The 26,512-nt window shown below is 36.6% G+C and overlaps 1 protein-coding gene across 1 annotated transcript in view; it reads right to left on the reverse strand.

Annotated features, from left to right (window-relative positions):
- SEMA3C (semaphorin 3C) overlaps positions 1-26,512 on the reverse strand; it is a 191,763-nt gene that overhangs the window by 27,721 nt on the left and 137,530 nt on the right. The window contains exon 11 of the mRNA XM_036761052.1: positions 19,556-19,778. Within this exon, the coding sequence (XP_036616947.1) occupies positions 19,556-19,778 (223 nt within the window). The remainder of the gene's footprint in view (positions 1-19,555; positions 19,779-26,512) is intronic.

Here is a 26,512-nt window from a genome sequence, read left to right on the forward strand (position 1 = left end):
TGCCAGCATCAGTGGCTTTCCGAGTCCCTGGCTCACGGGGTGGGAGGAATCTAGCAGCAGATCAGAGTGAGAATGCCAGGAGCGCTTTGTGGGCACAAAGGCAGATTCTCTTGCTGTGCCCTGCTTGGATCTGAATTGTGGTCCTGTTTGGTAGTTCTTGGGGGAGGAGGAGCACTGCTGTGACAGAGCCTGGGGTGACAGTGGAGTAGAAGTATCTCTAAAAACAGCAGTGCTTGGACCCTAAAGCTTGGGACAAAGTACTCTCTACAAGCAGTCATACCCTGACATAAAGCTCAGGGGTCACATAGTTGGCTGGGAACATGAACAGGCAATGAAAACAAACTCAGACTCAAACTCAGACTCAGAGTCAAACTAAAACTCTAGATTCCTTTTTTGGTAACAAAGAAGATCAAATCATACAGCCAGAAGAAGTCAACAAAGTCAAAGAGCCTACAAGAGAAGCCTCCAAGAAAAACATGAACTGGTCCCAGGCCATGAAGAGCTCAAAAAGGATTTGGAAAAGCAAGTAAGAGAAGTAGAGGAAAAATTGGAAAGAGAAATGAGAGTGATGCAAGAAAACCATGAAAAACAAGTCAATGACTTACTAAAGGAGACCCAAAAAATAGTGAAGAAAATAACACCTTAAAAAATAGACTAACCCAAGTGTCAAAAGAGCTCCAAAAAGCCAATGAGGAGAAGAATGCCTTGAAAGGCAGAATTAGTCAAATGGAAAAGGAGATCCAAAAGACCACTGAAGAAAATACCACCTTAAAAATTAAATTGGTAACAAGTGGAAGCTAGTGGTTTTATGAGAAACCAAGATATTATAAAACAGAACCAAGGGAATGAAAAAATGGAAGACAATGTGAAATACCTCATTGGAAAAACCACTGACCTGGAAAATAGATCCAGGAGAGATAATTTAAAAATTATTGGACTACCTGAAAGCCATGATCAAAAAAAGTGTCTAGACATCATCTTTCAAGAAATTATCAAGGAGAACTGCCCTGATATTCTAGAACCAGAGGGTAAAATAGAAATTGAAAGAATCTACCCATGACCTCTTGAAAAACATCCCAAAAAGAAAACTCCTAGGAATATTGTCGCCAAATTCCAGAGTTTCCAGGTCAAGGAGAAAATACTGCAAGCAGCCAGAAAGAAACAATTTGAATATTGTGGAAACACAATCAGAATAACACAAGATCTAGCAGCTTCTACATTAAGGGATCAAAGGGCTTAGAATATGATATTCCAGAGGTCAAAGGAGCTAGGAATAAAACCAAGAATCACCTACCCAGAAAAACTGAGTATATATAATGCTGCAAGGCAAAATATAGACTTTCAATAAAATAGAGGACTTTCAACCTTTCTCAATGAAAAGACCAGATCTGAATAGAAAATCTGACTTTCAAATACAAGAATCAAGAGCAGCATGAAAAGGTAAACAAGAAAGAAAAAATTCATATGGGACTTACTAAAGTTGAACTGTTATGTTTACATTCCTACGTGGAAAGATGATGTATGTAATTCATGAGACCTTTCTCAGTATTAGGGGAGTTGAAGGGAATATAGACAGAAGGCATAGGATGAGTTGAATATGAAAGGATGATATCTAAAAAAATGAAATAAATTTAAGGGGTGAGAGAGGAATATATTGAGAGAGGGAGAAAGGGAGACATTGAGATATGGGGTAAATTATGTCACATAAAAGTGGCAAGAAAAAGCAGTTCTGTTGGAAGGGAAGAGGGGACAGGTGAGGGGGAATGAGCAAATCTTACTCTCATTGGATTCAACTTGAGGAGGAAATAACATACACACTCAATTGAGTATCTTACTCCACAGGAAAGTAAGGGGAAGGGAATAAAAAAGGGGGGATGATAGAAGAGAGGGCAGATAGGGGGAGGAGGTAATCAAAAGCAAACACATTTGAAAAGGGACAGGGTCAAGGGAGAAAACTGAATAAAGGGGGGACAGGAAAGGATGGAAGGAAGTATAGTTAGTCTTTCACCACATGAGCATTGTGGAAGTATTTTGCATAATGACACACGTGTGATCTATGTTGAAGTGCTTGCCTTCCTAGGGAGGGTGGGTGGGAAGGGAAGAGGGGAGAGAATTTGGAACTCAAAGTTTTAAAAGCAGATGCTTAAAAATTTTTTTAAAAAAAATTTTTGCATGCAGCTAAGAAATAAGATATATAGGGAATGGGGCATAGAAATCTATCCTGCCCTACAAGAAAATAAGAGGAAAAGGGATGGGGGGTGGGGAATGGGGTGAAAGAGGGGAAGGCTGCCTGCGGAATGAGGCAATTGGAATATATGCCAGCTTGGAATGGGGGGAGGGTAGAAATGGGGAGAAAATTTGTAATTCATAATCTTGTGGAAATCAATATTGAAAACTAAAATATTAAATAAAAATATAAACAAACAAAAAAAAGAGTTTTACACAGCATATACAATAATTTAGGTGTTTTCCTGCTCACATATAAAATCACTTCCATTTGTATTATTTCAAAAAATCCATCTGTTAATGGACAGTTCTTGTCTAGAGGGTTTTTTAAATGACATGAAAACCTTGAAGTTTTGAACAATTTTTAAAGTATGTAAATATTGGGCAGTACATAGTTATGTCTATTTGCCTTTTAAAAGCTAACAGTTTTACACAACAGAACCTAATCCTGACACAGGAAGTAACAGTGCCTGTAAATGTAACAACTTGTAAGAGAAAGAAGAGATAATATATTATCTTTCATCAATGGTATTTGTACTGCTTCTCCTTCCCCCTCAACCACCTGCGTTTTAAAGTCATATCATAGTTGTTTTCATTTTGAACTTTGAGGGTAACTGTTGTGATGACTTCACAGTTATAAAAGGTATATTTTAATGAAAGTTGCATTGTATTAGAAGTTATGAAGTCTAGAAATTGGCTCGAATAACTATATTCATAGTAACAGCATATTTATATGTATGTGACAAGAATAAAGAATAGATGAATTGTAGAAAGTCTATGTGCCCCACTGCTAGTCATTCCACATCAAAAGATCTAGAGCAGGGCTGTCTAACCTTAGGTTTTTCTTGAAACAATAGACAATATATTTTGATTTGCCATTTTAGTGAGAGCTCTGGTGTAGCTCAGCTATGTTTACTCAAGCATTTATGTAAATTTCTATGCTTGTATACAGGCTGCATAAATCGCACTGTGGGCCCCATGCAGCCTGCTGGCCACATTTTGGACAGCCCTGGTCTAGAGAAAGAGGCCCCAGCAGGTGAAAGGATCCTTAGTGAAGGATTTATTAAGGGATAAGAGTCACATAGAAAGAAGAGGATGGATGACTTCCATTGGTGAAAATGCATAGCAGTGAGATTACACATGATTGAAACATCAAAGGATCAAATGACCTATAGGTATTTTGAAATTAGAAGGAGAAAGGGTAAGAAAAGTAGATATTGTCACTACTTATCCCTCTAGGCAACTGGAGATCCCCAAGGGAAAATCACTGAATTGCTCTTTCAGTTTTCTTATCTTTAAAATAAGGAAACTGGAGTTAAGTGATGTTGAAGATTCCATCCATCTAAATTCTATGATTCTAAGTGAAGAGAAAATATATAGGAGAGAAAAGGCTGTACTGGTCTATCTCACATACAGATCTGCCCTCTCCCAACAAATACCCAACATACATACACACAGAGTATAGCAGAAAAAGCTGAGTTGTTCAGCATGTGACACAATAAAAATTGCACTAATTTTCAGATTAATTCAAAAAGTCACATGAGTGATAATGTGAATAGAGAAGAGGAGAATGACTGGATAAAAGTCAAGGCATAGTCCCTCATTTATGATAAGTTTTTATTACAATGATTCATTGGTCATATCATGAACTGAATTTTAATCAGTCAGTTTTGTATGCAATCATGCATTAGATACTTTTACATTTTAAAAATCCCCATTTTATCATAGAGTGCTCGCCCATACCTATCACAGAATATATTGGGGAAAAGTCCACATGATGGAAATACATGGGAGAGCATAACTTGGAACTTAGTGAAATGCCACAAATCTCAAATTAGTTTTTGGCTTACACTTGGATGGGTTATAAAGGCTCTGACATAAAAGATTCTCTTTCATGTTAAGAGTTTCCATCTTACATATTTAATTGACAGGCTTAAAATACTCCTTAACAAGAAAATAAATTTAGATTTTTGGATACCGAAGGCCAACAAACTACTACGTACAATAAAAATATACCTCAAGCTTGTTTACACTAAAAACCATAAGATAGAAAAAAACAAACATGTTGAAACAGGCCCCAACTGTTGAAAAGATTCAAAATGGGAGAAGTCTTTACAAGTTCTAAGCCACATTGTATAGTTTTACATCCATACCTTCAGTCACACTCAAAAGCAAATTAAGAACACAGAGCCTGAAAATTTTGCATATAAACGAGGCTGCTCTGACTCAGTTTTGAACATTCAAAGTACACTGCATCCATCGCTTCATAAAGAAAAAGTCCCCTTAACTGATTTGTCTGTGGTCCCACAGCTAGTCAGTATTCAAACCCAGAACTTGATCTTCTTTTCTTCTGGGGTAATTTGTTTTCTAATGGGGTCGTTGCTGTGGCCAATTTTTAAAGTACAAAGAAAGCCATTTTCATCTTGTAAAAGAGTATGTTCAAAACAAGGAGCTGAGTAATATGATGAATCCTTGCCTGTCCCTTACCCCCATTAATCAATCATCTGCTGAGTTCACATAAGCTTGCTGAGCTGTAGACTTTTTTTTTTTTTTTTTTTTTTTTTTTTTTTTTTTAGGGAAAACAGAGCCCAGTGAAGAAGCCTTAGCTGAAAATCATCAAAGTTTGGAGAGCTGCAGCAAGTGTGTGTGGTGGAAAGGAGTGAGGTGATGAGGTGAGGGTCATGAGTGTTTAGAAAACAGGAAGAGAGAAAGCAAGGCGATAATCCTTATTTTGGTTCATGTCATCACACAAGAATAATGAAGACAGTGCTGGGTTTATGGTTCACTGCTGCAGATTGTAATGACAGACATGGATCATTGAATAATCTATATAGCCTTGGTAATTTCTAGCAATCATGGAGAATATTTGTGACCATGAAATCAAAGCCTTGATTAAAAAAGATGCCCAGAGATGTAACTATGCCCCTGACAAAAGGAAAGCACTCTTAAATGAGGAAGTTGATTGCTTATTATCATATTCTCCAAGTATTGTCCTTTTATGACATCAGGGGACCATGGAAATCAACAGCTTCATTCAGAAGGCCCCAAACATTTGAATTTTATTAATTCCCCTAATATAGTCCTCCACAAAAAAAGAAATTTTGGGATATTTATGTGAATCAACTCTTCTAGACTAATAGAACTTAAAAAAAGGAATTTTTTTGTGAAAGGAACTTCAGAGGTCCTCTTATCAAAACCATTCCAAGAATCCATCAATAAGCATTTAGAAAAGCATTGTGCTAGACACTGGGGACAAAAAGAAAGAGAGAGAAAGAAAGAGAGAAAGAACTACTCAAAAGGAGTTTATATTCTAGAAGAAGCATGAATCCCCTCTATTGCAACCCTAGAAAATGGCCCTTTATATGCTGAATAACTTCAAGGAGATAGAACTTACTTCTTCAAAAAAAATCAATACATTTTATTTTTGGACAATATGAAAGGTTAGAAACAATTTATTTATATTAAATCAAAATCTCAGATCCTCTTGACTCCAGAGCCTATCCTCTATCCACTGCCCCACTTAGTTTTGAATAATGCCACTTTTTAAATACTTAAATAAAATACATCTTTCTTTTAAAAAAAAATTCTCAGGACTCTAAGAAACTTTTTAATATAAATAAGCATGGTGAAGGACTGTAGATTAACATTCTGCTGAAATAAGAGTGCTGCGGATAGAATTCATGACATCGTTGTAATACTGAAAAGGTTATGTAGTTTTACCTCAAGATCTGGTCGTGGCCTGGGTACTAAGGTATAGTCTGAGTTGTCAAAATGGAGACAATCTTAACTTATTAAGTCTACTGCGTTGATTCAGGTAACAAGCTGTTACATCTGCTGAACAAGTGTGGTTTACATTGGATGGAACCAATCAGTACCACTCTCCTATCTGCTGGTTAGACTCTTTAAGTGAGATTGCCTGTTTGGTTTTTTTTTTTTTTTTTGCATTTACCTCCCCAGCAGATTTCTATGAGCTATTGACAGTAGCTGTCTGGAAGATTTTTCCCCTTCCTTCCCAACACACGTTCCTCAGTGTAATCAAATAACACCAATCCCTGATCAAGCCTATGTTTTGGCAGAACCATGAGGATAGGCTACCAAAGAATGGTGTTCTCCATCCCACAAATACAGGCCTTTAAAGGTGAACTGCAGCATTCTCATGACCCCAGTATGACTACTACTAGCTTTTTCTCCATAAGCGGCAACTATAGTGAACTCCCATGGTTTTCTTTCAATTCTGGGTCTTGGGATAGGAGGCATAATCTTACTTACCTCTACCTCAATCTTTAACCCCTATCCTGGGGATGGCTTCACATTTTGGGATAGCTCTAATTCTTGGGAAGTTCTCCCTTATAAAAAACTTAAATTTCCTTTTTTGTAGATTTCGCTCATTGCTCCTAGTTCTATTCTGTACAACCAAAAAGGTCAAGTTTAATTCATTTTCCATATGGCAAACCTTCAGATATTTGACAGCATCTATTAACAATTTCTTTCTGGATTGCCTCTTAATTTCACCAGTCAAATAATCTTTCTTTGGCATGTCAAGGCCCTTCACCACCTGGCTGTTCTTTTCTAGACACTCTTCCCATTATCAATTGTGACTCCATTGTGACTCCTAGGATCATAGATCTAGAGTTCTAAAGGACTTCAGAGATTATCTAGTCCAATAGGCTCTAAACATGAAGAAATTACCTCCCAGGGAGTTTATATTTATAGTACTGGAACCTGAAAATAAAATTCCAGAGGTAAAATGACTAGGTCAGAATACTCAGGAACTATTCATTAGCTCCTTATCTCAGCAAGCACTATCTCTTAAAGCAGCCCAAGGACACATGAGCTTTATTTGGTTGCCATATCTTACTATTAATGCATATTCAGTTGACAGTCCTTTAAAACATCCTAATCTCCCTTTCCACTCACCCAAGGTGGGTTGGGTGGAATTGTAGTCTCCAACCACACCTGCAAGGCTGTACTTGTTAAGTTAATTTTTTGAACCTAAGTTTAAAACTTAAAATGCGTCCCTATTAATTTTATATTATTATATTTGGCCCCATGGTCTTTTTGGGATTCTGACTCAAGGCACCCAGTGTATTTGCTACCCCTCCCAGATTTCTGGGTAAAAGTCATCAGTTCTGACAAATCCTAAAACGTACTCTAGTATTTCTTGGAATAATGATCCAATATGCTCTATTGCTACTAGGTTCACAATTAGTATACCTCTAAGCAGGGAGCCCCAACTCCACCTCTGTTCCTGTCTTCTTCCTCAGATCCTTACTGTATTAACCCTTATGTAACAGCTTCCTTGGGTCCACTTTATCATTCTTTGAAGGACAAATAGCTTCTTTGTCACCTTCTTCCCCTTGCATAAGCCCAAGGAGGGATCTGCTTCCCAGCTTTATGATATTCTAGGCTGTTTGTTGTTGTTTTGTTTTCAATTAAAAATACTAAAGAAAAGGGATTCAACATTTTGCTCATTGTGCAGACAAGCTAGAATTTGATTACAAAGGAAAATTTAATAAGCCTAAGACTCAGCAAATCCAAACACACTGCTATGATACCACAGGCTCACCTCAGCAATTCCAGCTTCAAATCCTTCTCTTCCAGTCTATACTAGTTTACATTCCAATATGATCATTTCTTTCCATTTTCAAGAATTTGAAGTCTTCCAGCTCAATAAAACTAAAGAGCTGACTTTCCACTCACAGAAACCACCACCACAATTCACAGTAATAGACATCCTTACGGGCAGTCATATAAAGTCTAGCTGTGCTAAACAACAGACCTCAGATTCTTATCCCTAGGATATACACCACCAAAGTCAGGATTAGGAAATCTGGCAGGACATCAAGAAACAGGCCATTGTGTGAGTATCTATCCTGAACCCATCCTGTGAATAGACAAAAGCTTCCTATCTTAATACTTTCAAGCTGAAATCTCCTCTAGCTTTCCTTTAAAAGTGAAAGTTAAAATGGGGGAGGGGGAACATACAGGGATATGGAAATACTTGAGAGCATGCATATCACTTAAACCCATTTGTTGTTCAGTTGCAATTTTGTCTGATTCTTCATGACCCCCTTTTGGGGTTTTCTTGGCAAAGAACCTAGAGTGGTTTGCCATTTCCTTCTCCAGCTCATTTTACAGATGAGGAAACGGAGGCAACTAGACTTGCCCAGGGTCACAGTCTGAGAGCCTTTTAATTCAAGTCTTCCTGACCTATCCACCTATTGCCCTTAAGACTTAAGACCATTCAAATCACTAACTCGTGATTCAAACTCAGCTCTCAGGGTAAATCGCTGCCCTTCTTGCCCCTTCAGAAAGGTTCTCTGCATCATGATACCACGTCTCCCCTAATGTTAACCAATTACTGAGTATACAGTATCTACTAAAAAAAAGAAAAGTCCATTTCCAAAGGATAGACGTATATGGAAGGCACGACAATTTCAGACATAGGACATGAATTAGTACATTGGAGAATAAGGCTTAAAGTCAGTAGAGACTGAGTTCAACTCTCCACATAAATATTTACTAGCTCTTTCAAAATAGGAGAGTCATTTTATTTTTGTGATCATCGATTTTATCCTCTGTAAAATGGGCAGCATAATACCTAAGTGGATCGAGTGCCAGGCCTGAAGTGAGGTCTATTCATCTTCCTGAGTTTAAATCCAGCCCCAGACATTTATTTACTAGCTGTGTGACCCTGGACAAGTCACTTAGCCTTGTTTGCCTCAGTTTCTTCATCTGTAAGATTAACTAGAGAAGGAAAATGGCAAACCACTCCAGTATCTCCGCCAAGAAACCCCAAATGGGGTCACAGAGATCTGGAGGCAACTGAAAAATGACCAGACAACAATACTTATGTGAGATACATCTCAAGGCTGCTGTGAAGATCAAATAAAGTGAAATTATGGAGGAGATCAGATTGTCACAGAGCCTTAGAAAAAGCTGCTTTCAGTCTGGAATATCTGCTTCAAATTCTACCCCTGATACATTTTGGGTTTGTGAATTCTGGCAAGTTGCTTGATGACTTGATGCCTAAGGAATCTCTCTAAAATTAAAACCCTAATTCTACCCCATAACCCTGAAGAGCAGGTACCATTCTGCATTGATAGAAGGATTTTTCTTACCATAAGTTTCCTCTATCACAGACATGGATCAGGAACAAAAATATTAAATTCATATGAACTATTATAATAAATTAGAAAATTCTGATGAAAAGATGAAAAACTACTTTCAGAATATAAATAGTTATTGTAATTTTTCAGTGAGACATTTCTGTTTCAAATCATAAAGGTGCTAAATCTGAGTTAAAACTCAGATGGGTTCAGTCCTACATAGGGCAGTTACCTTAATACAGAGAAAACAGAATAGCTCTGTTCCCAGTGGGGAGCTTCCAATGCTACTTTCTACCCTAGCCTGACTTCTTGTGAATGTGTTTCATTGTTCACACAAGGAAATGAGTGAGAAGGTATGGATAGACCTCAGCAAAAATCCGTCACCACTACTGAGGGGAAAAAAAAACAACTCATATTTCATTTCCTACTTATAACTGATCAGTAATGTCATTTGCATATATAGGGGATTGAACTTTTAATAATACAATAGCAAATAATTCCATAGAAATATGAGACAAGTACTTTTATAACATTACAAATACTACACAGATGTGAGGTGGTGATAGTATTTTGCTTAAAATAAAATGGAAGTCTACACATGTAAAGTCATGGGCTGAAGAAATAATCGGGACAATTAAAGCAATAAAAACTGAATCTTTGCATCAATTATCTGGGATTTTTAAACAATGCTGTTTTTACTGTTTTTTTTTAACACAGTAGAATAGAAAAAGAGAATGGTATTTTATGGAGATAATTACCTTCATTTTTAAATGGGTGATTACCTCGAAAGTCTTCAGTTTACTTTGTTTAGATATGGATTCAGTGAAGTTCCAAATGATATTTAACATAAAACAAGAATGTAAATTAAATTAGGAAAATTCTGCCTTTAAAAAATTTGAAATTAAAAAGTATAATAAGAAAAAGGCTCTCTATAGTAACGGGGGCTGCTCAACTTTCTTGGAGGCATTTGTTTTAACTTTAGATTTTACTTCCCCCTTCATTAAAATCTACTGCCAGTACCATCCTTCTGCCAAGCTCTACTGGTGCTTTTTTTGTGCCACTTTTCTTTAAAAAGAAACATTCACAGTTAAAGTCCTCCCCATTCTTATGGGTATAGTAGTGATTCTTGTAATGAAGTTCTCTGTAAAACCCCACGGAAAATCTTAGTCGCCTCTGGATCCTGCTTTTGAAGATGATGAAATTCATATTCAAAAAATATTAAGTGACTACTATACAATAGGCACTGTGGTGGGTACTCAGTAAATAAGCATTTATTAAGTGTCTACTGTGTACCAGGCACCCTACTACATTCTGGGAGACAAAGAGAAAAAATGCTTCTCCTTAAAGAGCTTGTATACTACTACAATATAGGAGATACATTGTGCAAAAAGAAGTAAAAGACAAAATTGAGGAAGAAAACACTAACACCTGGGGAGATCAGGGAGAACTTCCTGGAGGAATTGGCATCTGAGCAGAGCCTTAATGGAAGATAAAGATTCTGAGAGGAGAAGATGGAAAGGGATCTCATTCCAGAAAGCCTTGTGAGAACGGAGGAAAGTGGGCTTATGAGTTTGAGGAACGCCTAGTTCTCAAGGTTGGCTGTAACACAGTGCTTGGGAAGGGAAAGAATACAAAAGGCTGTGATTTACCAAGGGATCATTGATTGGATCCTACAGTAAAAACTGGAAGGGTCTTCAGAGACTATCTAGTCCAGCTCTCTTGTTTTACAGATGATTAAACTGAGGCCCAAAGAGGTAAAGTGACTTTGCTAGGTCAAACAGGTATTACTGTAAACGGCAGAGCTAAGATTTGTACCCAGATGCCGTGACTCTAATCTGGGGGGGAGGGGGTGCTTGGGGAAGGGGTTGGAAGATTAAAAAATATTCTGAATTCAGTGAACACCAAATATAATAGGCATTCCTATAAACACAGTAGAATAGAAAAAGAGAATTGTATACGAAAGTACTGATTTCTGTTATATACAACGTACACCTAGTGATATAGTGGTCTTTTGATGTACCAATAATGAACTAGAATAATGATAGTACGGTAGTAGTAGGTATCATTTACACATGGCTCTAAGATTTATGAAATCCTTTATAGGTCATCTTTTTCGATCCTCACAAGGACCCTGGAGGTGGGCGTTATTATTAGCTCAGTTAGAGATGAAAAAGGCAGATGGGAAGCTAGGTGGCCCAGTGGCTAGAATGCTAAGCCTACAGTCAGTGAGACTCATCTTTCTGAGTTCAAATCCTGTCTCAGAGACTTACTAGCTATGCGACCCTGGGCAAGTCACTTCATCCTGATTGCCTCAGTTTCCTCATCTGTAAAATGAGCTGGAGAAAGAAATGGCAAACTACTTCAGCATCTCTGCCAAGAAAACCCCAGTTGTGGTCATGAAGAATCATCCACAACTGAAAACGACTGAACAACAACAAATCTCGTTTGGGAGTTTCAGTCACTGGCCCAGGGTCACCTAGCTAGTAAATGTCTGAGATAGGATTTGAACTCAGGTCTTCTAGTCCTCAAGAGCAGTACTCTACTGTACTACTTACCTGCCTCAAGGGACTTCAGAGACTCTCTCTCTCCCTCTCTCCCCCTCTCTGTCCCTGTCCCTCTCTCCTTCTCTCCCTCTCTAATAAATGAGGGAACCTAGGCCCAGGGAGGTTACATAATTTGCCAGAGTTCACATAGAACAGGACTGAATAGAGCTGGGTCTTAATACGGGTCAGCTGAATGTAGTCAGTGCTCTTCCTGCTGTACCATCCTGGATTAACAAACAGTAGCCTTTTCTGAGCTGACTTGCATTTGCTTAGGTTATCAAGTTATCTACAGCAGCCTCTTCTCTCTGATGAGAACCCCATGGCTCCACTGTTCATTAAGGTTATGCTATTCCTAGGCCCGCTCCTGCCAGAATGCTTCAGTCTCCTACTCAGGCAGCTATCATGTAACATAAGGACAAAGATTTTAATGCCTTAGTCAGATATGGCATCTACTTTAAAACTTCATGCTTTTCTAGGGCTTAGCAAAGGCTAGGCTTTAACATAGATTCTATACAAGTAAAGCTTGTAAGAAACATTGATCCAACAAATGCTGCCTAAGAAGCCAGGACGGAAACCGCATGAATGCTCCCCACGTTATGAATTAATAATGACACTAAATCATCCTAAATCTCTAACACCCATTCACAGGAGTCATTCAGCTTTTATCAAAAACCACATGTCATCCTGATTGATGAAGAGTGAGAAAAATATAAATATGGCTGAATGTGTCTGAACCTGACCCAGACATTTAAATATTTTTGTAACTGTAACTGCATTAAAGAAAACAGGCACTGTCTCTTGACTATGCAATGCGGTGGACTTAGAACAAATGCTTTGCGTTGCAAGCAGTAGGTGGCAATGTTAAAATAGAAATGTTAATCTCAGGAAAACCCTCGCCTGCTGTTTTATTACCTTCCATAGAGCTTAAAAGGCGCTCTCTCTCACACACACACGTATACACACACAGACACCAACAACTTAAAACACATTGGTTTGTAAAATAAAGTTGGCTCCCTCCCCTGACATACTAAATTGTGATCTACTGGTAGGCTGAAAATAGGAAAAGGGGGAAAAAACCAACAACAATGATGTTATTTCTTCCTCAGAAGAAACTACTGACAAGACACGTACCATAAAGGTGAAGCTTTTCCCAGAGACAAGAGAAATATTAAAATTTTGCGGTGGAAAATGATACTAATATATAAGTGTAAGGTATGTGTATACATGTATATGCACATATGTGTGTATGTCTTGTAATTTTCTAAAATTCTGTTGTAATTCAATTCAACAAACATCTACTAAGTGCCTATTATGGGCAAGGCACAGTACGTCCTATTTAGAATTTAAAGACAAACATTAAATAGTCCTTGCCCTCAGGAAACATGTTCTATTGGAACATTAGTCACTCGAAACAGATTTATTATAGGAACAGTAAGACGTTAATGAGACATGTGGTGTGGTAGGGTCAATAGAGAGTTGGGCTTTCAGTCTCCAAGATCTGAGTCTAAGTCCAGCTTCTGAAATTTCCTAGTCCTGGGTTTCCTAGCAAGTCACTTAACCTTTCTCAGCCTCAGTTTCCTCATTTGCAAAATGAAGATAATAATTGAAGCACTTAACAGGGTTGTTAGGAGAATGAAATGAAATGAAATATGCAAAGTGCTTTGCATACATTAAAGTACAATTTAATTATCGGTCTTTACTAGAAACAGCTATCTATCCTATCTATCTATCTTAGCTGGCTGGCTTTGATTTTGACACCTCACAAGATGGAATGAGTCTGGCCACCGAATGTGACAGGCAAAAGCCAGAGTATCTTATCTTAGATCTGCCACAGTAACTCACTAGGAAGGGCTGATGATAATTGTCACTGCGTCAAGTCTTCACCACCAAAGGATTTAAGACAACAAATCAGCAGTAATTTTCAAATCGAAAACAGTTAATATGGTATTTGCATTCTTCTCAATGGATTGACACAAAGTTCTCTCTTCAGCATCTCTTTTGACAGCTAACATCTTCATTTAATTCCCCAAGACTCGTGAAAAACACAGAGCAAGATAAAGAGAAGTTTTCTCCGTGGTGACAGCAACTTGATCATTATTATTTACGACAGCTGAAAAGCTTTGTGCCTTTGGTAAAGCCATTCATTTTTAGGTAGGCCTGTGAAGCAACTGTGAGGATGGCTGGCACCACCCAAGAAATGTTCAAACCTTTCAAGAAAAAGCACTACACATTAACTTAAAGAATAATGAACATAACAAGCTATATTTGAATTCAGCCTCCCAGTAGTAAATTGCAAAAAAAGGCCTCTTTACCCTCCATTAGGTACAAATAAATAGATCTCAAATCAACCCTCAAGCTTTGCTTGAAAGCCTCGATGTGAGATTCTTAATCTATGGTCTACGGACTCCCAAGGGGGACTGTGTTTAACTTCAGAGTTTCTACAAACTAAAATGATATTTTTTTCCTTTTATTAAACTCAAATTGGAATCCACTATTTCCTTCAATTATGACTACAGGCAACAAATGTTATTCTGAAAAGGGGCACATAGGTTTCAGCAATCTGCCAAGAGGTTCATACTTCCCCCTCCCCACAAAAAGGAGAAAGATTATTAACCCCTGCTCTGCAAAGTAGGAGGGTTTCTTGGAAAGGTTAGATGCTTATCCAGGACAAAGTTTTTGGAAGATTCATAGAATCTCCAAGATGGATGGGTTGACAATGGCAATTTTATCTCTTCCAAAGTATGAATCATCTCTACCACCTCCCTGACTAGTCCAGCTTCTACTGGAATGCCTCTAGTATTAGGCAACTCATCCATCACCGGAAACAAGCACAATTGGTCCAATTTCCTTAATGTGCATTAAGATCAGACATACATCTAAATATATCTTCTACATGAAATTATGGTATGGCCGTATGAGTCAATGTGCATAAGATCACTTGGTCAAAGAAAACCTGCTTTCCTTATTGTCATCTTTCTGAAAAGATGCTAGTTACGTAGGATTTTACACTGATGTGCATATTTTCTATTAGGTTATCACTTTGGTTGTTGTCTTCTGGAGGAATGTGTGGTTTCCTTAAGTATGTTAAGTTCAAATCATATGCTGAAATGCCATTTTTTGAAAATGACACATCTTAAAAAGACACCATCACCCTCATTTTCTTCAAGAAGTCTATGTGCATTTTCCAGCAAACTATGTGGTAAGAAAAAGCAATGAAATGGTGGAAAGCATTCTTGTAGCTGTTGTATCTTTAGTTCAACATTACAATCTGGCTACGCATATTCTCAGAAACTTTAGCCCATTTTTTCCCAGCATTTTTTGTATTATTTCTGTTCCCGAGGGCTTATATGGAAAGGGAGATTAAAACCATAGCATTGTGCAGGATTTCACAAACATACAGAAAGGGAAGGGCAAGACAATTAGCTAAATCACTGAAAAGGACTGAGAAGGCATGGCCCTGAAATGTTTCCTTCCATCTTACAGGAAAACATGATCTTGCAAAAGTGCTGTGTACATTGAAAGTACCTGAGAACACCTACTTTTAGTCAGTGTAGAATACTTATCTTCAGAGAATTTAGTTTTTAGAGAAGTGAAGCCTGGTTTTATGTATTTAATCATTTATCTTAAAAAAAAAAAGGCCTGACAGACTACAAGAAGTTAATAACTTAACAAATTCAGTCACTTAGTTACATAGACATTGATGTAGCTAATGATTTTAAAACTTACATAATGGAAGATGAAGCAAGAATTGTTTAAAAAAAAGATAACATTGAATTTGTATTCCACACCCAAAAAGACCAAAAGAAAACGACCCATATCCTAAATGTATTTGATACTTATATTTCATCACCTGTCAGTCTGCATATTCTATAAAAATAATACTTTATACTGATTCATAAATAGCCTCAGGGTATAAATGCCACTTGAATAGCATAATGAAAATTAAAAATAAAACAGAATATCCTGTGATTAGAATTTACGCATGGAAACAAAAAATGGGCATAATTTTTAATATTTTATTATGCTTAAGAAGTTCCTTCATTTCCCATAGTGACTGTAATACCTCTATGAGAAAAGAGACATGATTTTCTTTTTACACAGTCTTTGTTGAAGCCTTGCTTATTTGAATATTAATAGAATGGAGCTACTTTCAAGTATGGATTTTTTCCATTCTTTGTACTCATATCTTTAGTTCCTATGTGTTCCTACCCCAGTGTCTGGAACATGGTTGGTGCTTAAATAAATGGATTGAATTTTTGCTTCCTTAATCTCAAGCCAGGATGACATCTTCCAAGCACGTCTTTTCATCATTTTCTTATCTAGCTCTCTAGTTAAGATTATATTTATTCAATAACCCACTTAAAATCAATGAATAATGAGGCTCAGAGGGACCACAGAGATGATTCAACCCCAAATTTCATTATTTTACTAGGAAAGAAACTGAGGCCTAAAGATGTTAATTGGCAACGAGGGAGCAGTTAGGTGATACAGTGAATAAAACATCTGGCCTCGAATCAAGAAGACCTAAGTTCAAATCCAGCCTCAGACACTTCCTGGCTGTGTAACCTAGGGAAAGTTGCTTAATTCTGTTGTCTCTGGGAAACGAGCTTGAGAAGGAAATAACAAACCACTCCACTGTCTTTCCTAAGAAAACCCCAAATGGGGTCACAAAGAGTCGGGCACAACTGAAATGACTGAACAACAACAACAAAGGTATACAAACGTAGGTCATAACAGAAAGAGGATGAAAACTCAACCCGCTTCACTACCTCAAGGAAACATCCTGGAGCAAGGATTTATAGCTCATCACTTATTTAAAATAACTATGTAAAGTGTCTAGTTCTATGACTTTGTTGGTGTAGGGAACTCACAATTGAAGATGCCTCTTCTAGGGCACAATTGTTTTTGTAATTCATAATCTTAGATAGTTGCCTAGGACTTGCCACAAGGTCATAGAGCCAGAATGTGTCGGAGATGAACCATGAACCTAGATCTGTCTTTGATGTCATTTCCCTCTCCAGTATGCCACATTGCCTTAGAATCACTAGGTATGAAAATATTCAGCACCGAAATACTTTAAACCTCTCTATACTTTAAGTAGGTTTAATTCACTTTCCAGTGACTTATTTAAAATGCTATGGAATAATACCTGGAGAAGGATCCTAGGGGAATGTGTAGTATAAACTACCATTTTATGGGAAAGAATATTGAGGCTCAGTATTTAAGTCTAGGTTATAATCTATAAAGATTTCTACTGCCTTTCCCCCAATACTGCTTCTGTATTGATGGGTACCTTTGGTTCTTTCTAATTACAAAATATTTGAGTTGGAAAAAGGCTTTTCCAAATACTGCAATTTGAAAATAGGAAAACAGAAGCCCTAAGAGGGTAAGTTCCATTCCTTATGCAGATCCATAAGGTAGATCCAAGACTGGGACACCATTCTCCCAATTTCCATTCCATTCAGTTCTCTGCTGCACCACACCTGTTTCAACAACTCAATTGCTGGTGTCCAAGAATACATTTTAGACATTGTAAAGACAGAAGACTATGTTGAGAGGATGGGAAAAAGAACAAAAGAAGAATAAAAAAGAAAAACAAATAAAACCAAACAAAAAATATGATCAAGTTTTTGGAAGTTTACTGTTTGTAATGTGAATGATGAACATAGTGGAAAGATTTCTCTGGATAAAAGAAGGCTTCAGTGTTTTGGGCAGTTACATGTTTGGCAACTGTATAAACACTGCTTCCTGATCTTCTTTAGCATGCTACTTTTAATTCCTTTTTTAAAGGTAAAATCTATTGTGGAAATATATGTTTTTGCATGTTTCAATGCATCTTTGGCCTTGATGTGGTCCCTCTAATGATTTAGATTGCAGCCCCTCCCCCCCACCTTCTCATTGTATACAACTCTAGTCCATATTTTCCCATGGATAACTTTCTCCACAGAGAGTCTGCCTAACATGCTGGGGACCTTCCTCGATATTTCTTGACATGGTGTGGATACTAGAGAAGCATAAATATGGTCATCAGTTATCCTTAGTGCTATCTACATGACTGGTCTATCTCCCTTTTTTGCTCATACAAAACAAGGGAAGGTAAAATAAACCCAAAGGTGAGATCTAGGGAAAATGTTAAGAAGGAAGGAAACATTCACACTCAACTTTCTTAGACTTTATTTTAACCTCCTCACTTTTTATTAATTTAAACCCAATTAATGCTTGCCTCAGTCCATAATGATCTTTCATTCTTCTGAATTACTTTAGCTCTGTTGTCTATAGCACTCATTTGACGTTTGTTTCACCCTAATATGTTGATTTAACTTTTTTATGTTTTATGTTATCTATATAACTAGATTCCTCCCCTCCAAAAAATCCCTCTACTAAATTTCAGTGTTCCTTTTATGGACCCCACAATCCTTCCACTCACCCAGATTTGCAAGCTTTCTGTCATGCTTGGCTTTTTACTCTCATGTGTACAACCAGCTGTGAAATTGTACTTCATTGTTTCTATCTCCACACCATGTCTTACCACAATCCCTTTCTCTTCCACTTACAGAGTCACCACTCAGGATTAGACACTCATTATCATTTTCCTTGACTTCTGCAACAATCTCTTTATTGATCTTCCTGTCTTTAGTCTCTGTTCTGGATAATCTACCCTCTACAATGCTACTTGAATGATTATCCTAAAGCACAGTCTGTCCATATCACTAACTCATTAAACTCCAATGAATCCCTTATTGCCTTCAGAAACAAATATAAACTCTTCTCTTTGGCTTTTAAAATTTATGTCAACTGCTCCCAATCTGCATTTACAACCTTGTTATGCTCCAAACTCTGAGGTCCAGTATTGTTCTATTTTAGTTATTCAGTATAGCCAGAGTGGCCCCTTGCTGTCCTTCATACGTAAAATTCCATCTTAAGTCTCCATGCCTTTACATTGCCTATTCCAAGGAAGCACTTGTCTACCTTCCTTAAAAGACTCAACTCAAATGCTACCTTCTATATGAAGCCTTTGCTAACCCCTACATCTTCCCCCACCCCTCAACAGCTAAAACTTTTCCCCCCCAAAATCCTTTCTATCTATTCTGTATCAATTTTGCATTTGTAGATGGCTCAATAAATGTTGATCTTAAAAAAACACAAAAGAAACATATATTCACTAAGAATAGATCCTTATTTCAACCATCAGTGTTGATTTCCAGCAGCACTTTGCAATTTTCATAAAGTTTTGTCAAGGAAGAAGAAAAGGAAATGTAAGTTATTTGACCCAATATGACATTTGCCCCAATGTCAGAAATTATGGCTAAAACCAACAACTTATGTTTCTGTCAATAAAAATCTTCACATCTTTTTGTACAACTTTAGATAGGTAGCTTAATTAATGGGTCAGTAAGTGTGTGTGTGTGTGTGTGTGTGTGTGTGTCTGAGAGAGAGAGAGAGTGAGAGAGAGAGAGAGAGAGAGAGAGAGAGAGAGAGATATTACAGATTTTTTACTTAATTTCAGTGTCATAAAATATATCACTTATAAAAATTATGTGGTAACTTTCACAGTATGATAACCAGCATAAACCTCTATATTTCAAATATATGTTCATCTAAGACAGTTTCTTCACACCAAGTAAAAATTACACAAAAGTGACTTGCTATGTCTTTGTCTGAAGACACATGTCTTACCAGTTCCAAGAAACAAGACATGATATCTTCCGTCAGCAGCATTTACTCGATCCACAGCTATCTTCGTGTATTTGTAGTTTGTGCCAATCCTGATGATTAAAGGTCTTTTGTGGATAGGATAGATGGGATTGTACATTAAGGGGTGATTCCGAATAAAGGTTACAACATCATCTGGGAATTCCTTAGTTGTTCTCATGTTAGGGGTAAAGGCTCCTCCTGGACACTGTTAAAAATATTTATAACAGTATAGAGTAAATCTTATTGAATCAAATATCATTATTACTTTTTATTCAGCAATTGTGAAAGCTCTATTTCTTAGAATGACATATTTGTGAGTTTAACTCACTTCAAACCCACCCACTTGGCTAGTGACACTGATCACTGCAGGCCAATAATGAATTTTCATCTAGAAATAATTTACATGCTTTTTCTTGGCTTAGTAGATAACTTCAGGGATTTTCTGAAACTACTGTGGACACCATTTTTTTTTCTTTCATCCTCCTACCTTACTCCTTTTCAACAATTTATTTTTTATTCTTTGGCTTTCTACATGAATTTAAAAGAATAAAATGCGTACAAGAAACAAGCCAAAGTACATATCAAGTGTTAGCCTTAGTGATAAAAATTCACTTGGACTACAACCATAATATTCAATTATTTTGGCTCACCTAAGAAGATTTAACAGCATTTGTGTCTTTAGACCAGTATTTCATGTTCTTGATACAGAATAACCACATAAATAAACTTCAGTAATTTGAACAGACTAGCATAATGTCACTGAATACTGATTAACATAATCAGAAAATCTTATTAGCACTCATTTGGTACATATAAATATTATTCTCATTATACAGACAAGCATGAGATTAAATGATGACTGGATGAAAGATAGGTAGTTAAGCAGTCAATATAATCTAGATCTCTAGTTTGTCAGTTCATCAATTAAATCTTCATCTGGAGCTAACTTTTTAAGGGAAATATGTTATACTTGCATAAATGTGTCTCAGTTAAGACCAAATGAGGACAAAGAATTTGAGAAGAAATAATTTGAGGGTGTTTTAGCTGATGGATGAGTTCCATAGTTTTGGGAAGTATAGAATTATGGGTGTTTTCTGCCCTCATTCCTCACACAAAGTGGAAAGATGGTAACATATGTTTTTTGAATGAAAGCATGGAAAGAACAATGCATGAATGATTTAAATAGATCTGGGGCTATGTAAAAGAACACCAGTTATAGCTTTGCAAGGGTGAAAAACCCACACTTAAATATTTGTGAATGTTCCCTTTTGCAAATTCTGGATAATGCAAAACTTAAAAAATTATAGTATTTACCATGTTACAAATTTTATTCAGTGTTTTATAAGATCACAGATTTAGAGATGAAAGGAACTTTTGAAGTTCATCTAACCCCAAAACCTTCATTTTGCTCATGAGGGTCTAAGGTCCAGAGAAGTCACAAGACTTGCCCAATATAATACAGTTGCCTTGCTCTTTCCACTGTACTACACTGCTTCAGGTTCAAACTAGATTTTTTCAAGCTCTTCCAGAATAAAGACTAGTTGGTATCTTCACTCACTAAATAAAGGAACCATATGTTCTCCCTTACTCTATGTCTTTATGTCACCTACTGTCTCTCCTCTACCTCCCTCCCTCCCTCCCTCCCTCTCTCTCTCTCTCTCTCTCCCTCCCCCTACCTCTATCCCCTCCTTCTCCCTCTCTTTCTCTACCCCATTTAGTAATAAGGATTAATTTGAAAATCTAAAGTAAAGACTATTATCTTTTCAAAATCCTGGATTCCTTCAAATTTCAACTTAAGTCCCATCTACCTTCTATAAGAAACATTCTGCAGTTCTCCTTAAGCTTATGTCTTCCTTCTGAGATTATCTCCAATTATCTTATAAACCGTATGTCTGTTTTTACATAGTTGTTTGCATTTCTCTCCCCTTTTAGACCATGAACTCTGCTTTTTTTTGTATCCCCAGTGCTTAACACTATGCATGTCCTATAGCAGGCTCTTAAACATTGTTCAACTTGACGTGACTTGAAAAATGAAATTAAAAATACAAACAAAAAATGAATATATGGCCAAATACAGTACGAAGATATAAAATGATGTAACCTCAAATGGAAAAACTATATAGCTTTGTAAATTTGCAAAGTACCTACTATGTGATTTGAGTAGGATTTTTTTTTTCAATTAATTTTGCACCACTGGATTCTGACACATTGAGAAACCTGAGTGGTCGCTCTGGGGTCAGCTTCTCACACAGCATTATCTTCAATAAATTTTCTAAATCCATACAATGAAATAATTGCAATCTTTTCATAAATAATAACCATTCACATTTCTTTAACGTCATATCATCATGTGACACGGGTGGGGTATATATTGATAAATCTCCATTTATAGATGAGGAAACAGGTTTAGAAAAGTCCATGGACTTCTTTAGTGCACACCATTAATAAGATACAGAATTTGGATTCAGAGCTAAGACTTATGAGTCAGTGGGGTAATCTTTCTATCACATCATGCTACTTCTTCATTTCTACCCTTTTTTAATCTCCTGCTGGTGTAGCAAGCTCCATTACAGGGAAATTGCATCGACTGATAAAGAAAGGCAACTGCTCTGAAATTGAGAGGCTATGAGCAGAGATGTCAGTCACATATCCTGCAATACTCCTGAGGTTCCCAGAAACCAGATTAAATTATAATTGGGGAATATTTAACAACATAAATAAAATATGACAAAGCAGAGATAATGTTTGCATGTGGTTTTCTAAGTCAATATGCAGCTTGCAGGGATCCTTATGTGTGGTTTAGGGGCCTCTAGCTTCCATTTGAGTTTGCCACTACTGGTTTAAAGGGTTGTGCAGGGCAGAGAATTTCAGTAACTTGCCCAAGGTCTCAAAAGCAGTAGATGTTACATTGGAAACCTGGTTCTCTTAACTTTGATCTGACACATCCTGATGTCCAACCTTCCCTCCATTTTTGTATTATGTCTTAACATGTAAGCTTTTCTTCTTGGAGGAAGAAAACAGAATGAAGGTATATTTTCTGCACTTGAAATAAATGTATCCTTCACTTATCGCCAATAGGCATTAAAACAGTGCGTTGACAAAATACTGTTTATTAAGATAGATTGGGGGGAGTGAGAGAGCTAGGTGGCACAGTGTAGTGTGCTTGCCCTAGAGTCAGGAGGATTTGAGTTCAAATGTGGCCTCTGACACTTCCTAGCTATGTGGTTCTGGGCAAGTCATTTACCTCTGTTTGCTTCAGTTTACTCATCTGTAAAAGGAGCTGGAGAAAGAAAAGGCAAACCACTCTAGGATCTTTGCCAAGAAAATGCTAAATGGAGTCATAGAGCCATGCATGACTGAAACAACACAACAATAACAAGATAGACAGGAACTCCTTTACCTAGACTCAAGGAAGAAAAATAATATATTCTTTTACTTTGTTCCACTTGCTTCAGGCTGACTGACTTTTCTTTTCTCAGTAACAAGAAAGTTAAGGTCTGATTAAAACTTGGCCACCTGTTGCATATTTGCAAAACAGAAAAGCAATAACTTTGGAATGATGTGTGTAATATTGTAACACAATGCAAGCTATGTTATACCTTGGTGAAATGTATATTTTGAAATTATTTTTTAAAATTTAAGTTAGTAGATTAGATTCTTGGACGTTCAGGTTAGTTTCTTTGGATATCACCTACTTCATTTTTCTCATTAGAAATATTTCTAGAGAGCTTCCCCATTCCCCTTGACTGATTTCCCCCACAGAATTTTTGTACATGGGAATATTCATATTTTTTCTGAGACCTTTGAAATCTTATTTCCAAATATCTAGGGTACCTGTCAAATCATCTGGCTTTCCTTTCTTTTTCTGTTACAAATTCTAAAAGAATCACAGCTTTCTCCTATTTTATCATTTTTCCACTCTACGAAGCAATATGTTGGTAAAAATCAAATACAGAATAGGTGTTACTCACATTTTTTTAATTAAAGAGGAATTATCATTTAGGATAGATAAGACTTTATTATCTGCAGAGAAGATGTTATTTTGTAACAATACTACTATATGTCCAGGTTATTAAACTTCCCCATTACTATATTATGTCCTCATTCCTGGTTGGCAGTCTCTTCCTTGAACTCATCATCTCTTTCTTCTTTCTGTCCAAGTGGTCTATAATATGCTCCAATCACAATACTACTTCTATTTCTGACTTCACTAAATATTCTTTAGTATGATTCTACCCTCTAGGTTCTTGATCTCCTTAAGTGAATATATCTTCTTAGTACATAAAGCTACTTCTCTGCTTCCCTTTTTATCTCTTTAATTCATCTTGAAAAAAAAAGTATGCATTGCTACCAACAGTCACAGAAATGGGTCCCATCCTACTATTTCTCAGTAATACCTATGAGGTTATACTTGCTTCCTTATGTTAGCATTTTTAAATCCCCTTATTTATTAACCATACTTCTTGTATTTGTGTATTGATACCAGAGGCCATGGTTTTTAGTGTTGTCTTCTTTCTTAGATTTTGCTTTTTTGTATATATTTCTGGCCAACTCTACAGCTGTTCTTTTTCTTACACTGTACCAATATGGTAAGTGTTAATGACCTTAGTGGATTTGCATAAGCAGTCTTCTCTCTCCTTTCTGTTCAGATCGAAGTTAGTTGAATTACATTCCATGACTCTAGAAAAATATTTTTATCAGTGCTTATTGAGCATATTCTATTCATAGCCTATTCCAATATTTTAAGCCCTATTCCATAAATCCAAATCCTATCCTCAGAACCTTACCCAGTTGTTCAAACCCCAAATTTTCCTCTTTTTTTGTGAAACCCATCCTTGACTTCGATTGGCAGCAGTGATGAAAAAACCACCCATGTCTCTATGGTGTTTACTTTCTTACTCAGCATAGGTTGAATGGAAATATCAAAGAAAACAAAGACAGAGAATAAGTAATAATTTACTGTTTTGATCTTTTAGGGAGCTTTTTCAATAACTGGAGCTGGAATCCATACTGCAAAAGATTGAGAAGTCAGGGAGAGTGAGACAAAAGGTAGAGAGGGTAGTCTACTAATTTTAGAAATTATAGTACCGTGAAGTAAGTTACTTAAGTTGAAGGGAATGTTATACTTTCTGAACAGCACAAACAGGTAAAAGGATTATGTTTGGCAACTGAGAAAATAAATTATTATCTACAACTGAAATAAAGGGAAGAAATGATTAGTGCAAGAACCAGTAGGTGGAGCAGAGTTGTAGAATGAAAAGATTTCACATCAAATAACCTCCTTCTTTTCGGTAATCGGTAATTTTAGAGGTAAGGAAAGAAGTAGTAAACTGAGGGCATCAGTTTTAGAATAGCCGTTGTCTGTAATTTTATACAGTATAAGAAATGGACTTCCTTGCAGTTATGAGGAACCAGTTGAAGTTATGTAGATGTTTCTACATACCCAGTGAGCATTGTATCATTTTTCTTAGTGGCATTCAATAGCTGGGGAGTAGATTAGAGAGAAACATCTTCCAAAAGAGAGGGTAAAAATTATACATGAATTCTAAATTTATGTAATAGTAGATTATTCTATAGAAAAAGACATAATTTCATGCATTCATGTACATATTCATCTATCCAGGCTTATCCAAATGTCTAAATAAAACTACATATTCCTAAATGAGAAGATTTTTTTAAAAAAAATGGGTATATTTGTAACTATGGAGCTATAGATTTCCTTTCCCTTCCTTTCTTCCTTTTTCTTTTCTCCCATGTAAGGGGTTACAAGGAAGAAAAGGGCTTATAATATCCAGCACTATTTCCACACAGTTGGGAATTCCAAACGAACTGTTTTCGTTTTCTTGTGGATGGGGAAAATAGCTCAAGGAAGGCCATAGAAAGATCTGCTTGTTGAAGGCATGACAATGCCATACTAGCTGCCAGAAGAATGTTCTCTAGTAACCATACATTCCAACATTGACAAATGAATCATTTTTCCAAGTAATGATTAACCCACCCATTGACTCACCATATAAACTATGAAGATAAGCTTGGCACAGCATACAACAATTAACAATGGTGATGACAACAAACACAAATTGATTATTCGTCTTTTAGTGGTTGACCCTAACTAAACTTCTGAGCTTACTTGGTACCATACTACCACATTAAGTCTTTTAACTCAACAAAGAATTGCAGGGAAGCATTGAGATTCAAATCCTGTGAATATTGCCACTTCTCTCCTTAGAAGCTCTCAGAAAATAAATGGCCTTTGTTCACTAATTAGAATGAAATTGTTTTATGCATAAAGATAAGAGTTTTGCTACTAAAACACCTAAGGATTTTTGTTAAACCAGACCATTGGATGCTTGTTTTGATGGGTTCTTATCAAGGAGGAATTACCGATTATGGAATGAAAACTTTTTAAGTGAGAGCAAAAAACTGCATACTTGGAGTCAGTGCCTCTGACAAACTTTAATGGCAACCTGATCTCTCTATAGATGAAGTTCAAGTGTTGGGGTGGGGGAAGGACAGAGAAAGAGAAGGAGTGGGGGGTTGGGGAAGAAAGAGAGAGACGGAGACAAGAGACAGAGAGGATATACAGATGTATAATTTGGGATGGAATATTACTGATCCCCAAGCTTGGCACTCCATTTTTCGCCTCAGAATCTTTGCAGTTTGTGTGCTCCATGCCTCAGATATTCTCATTTCCTTCTTAGTTCTTCCTCTTGGAATTGCTAGCTTCTATTGGGGATCAATTCAGCTAAGATATCCGCAGGAGGATGACATAAGACATCAACTAATGATGTTGATGATGATAGTAATAATAATGTTAATGCATTTAAATAGCATATATTTATGTTTCATATATAATAAATAATTTATATATAATATATAATTATATTTATTTGACATATATTCTGAATGGTGTATATTTAAATTTTGCAAAGCACTTTA

This window comes from Trichosurus vulpecula, chromosome 5 (genome assembly GCF_011100635.1).
Source record: "Trichosurus vulpecula isolate mTriVul1 chromosome 5, mTriVul1.pri, whole genome shotgun sequence".
In the NCBI taxonomy this organism is placed as follows: Eukaryota; Metazoa; Chordata; class Mammalia; order Diprotodontia; family Phalangeridae; genus Trichosurus; species Trichosurus vulpecula.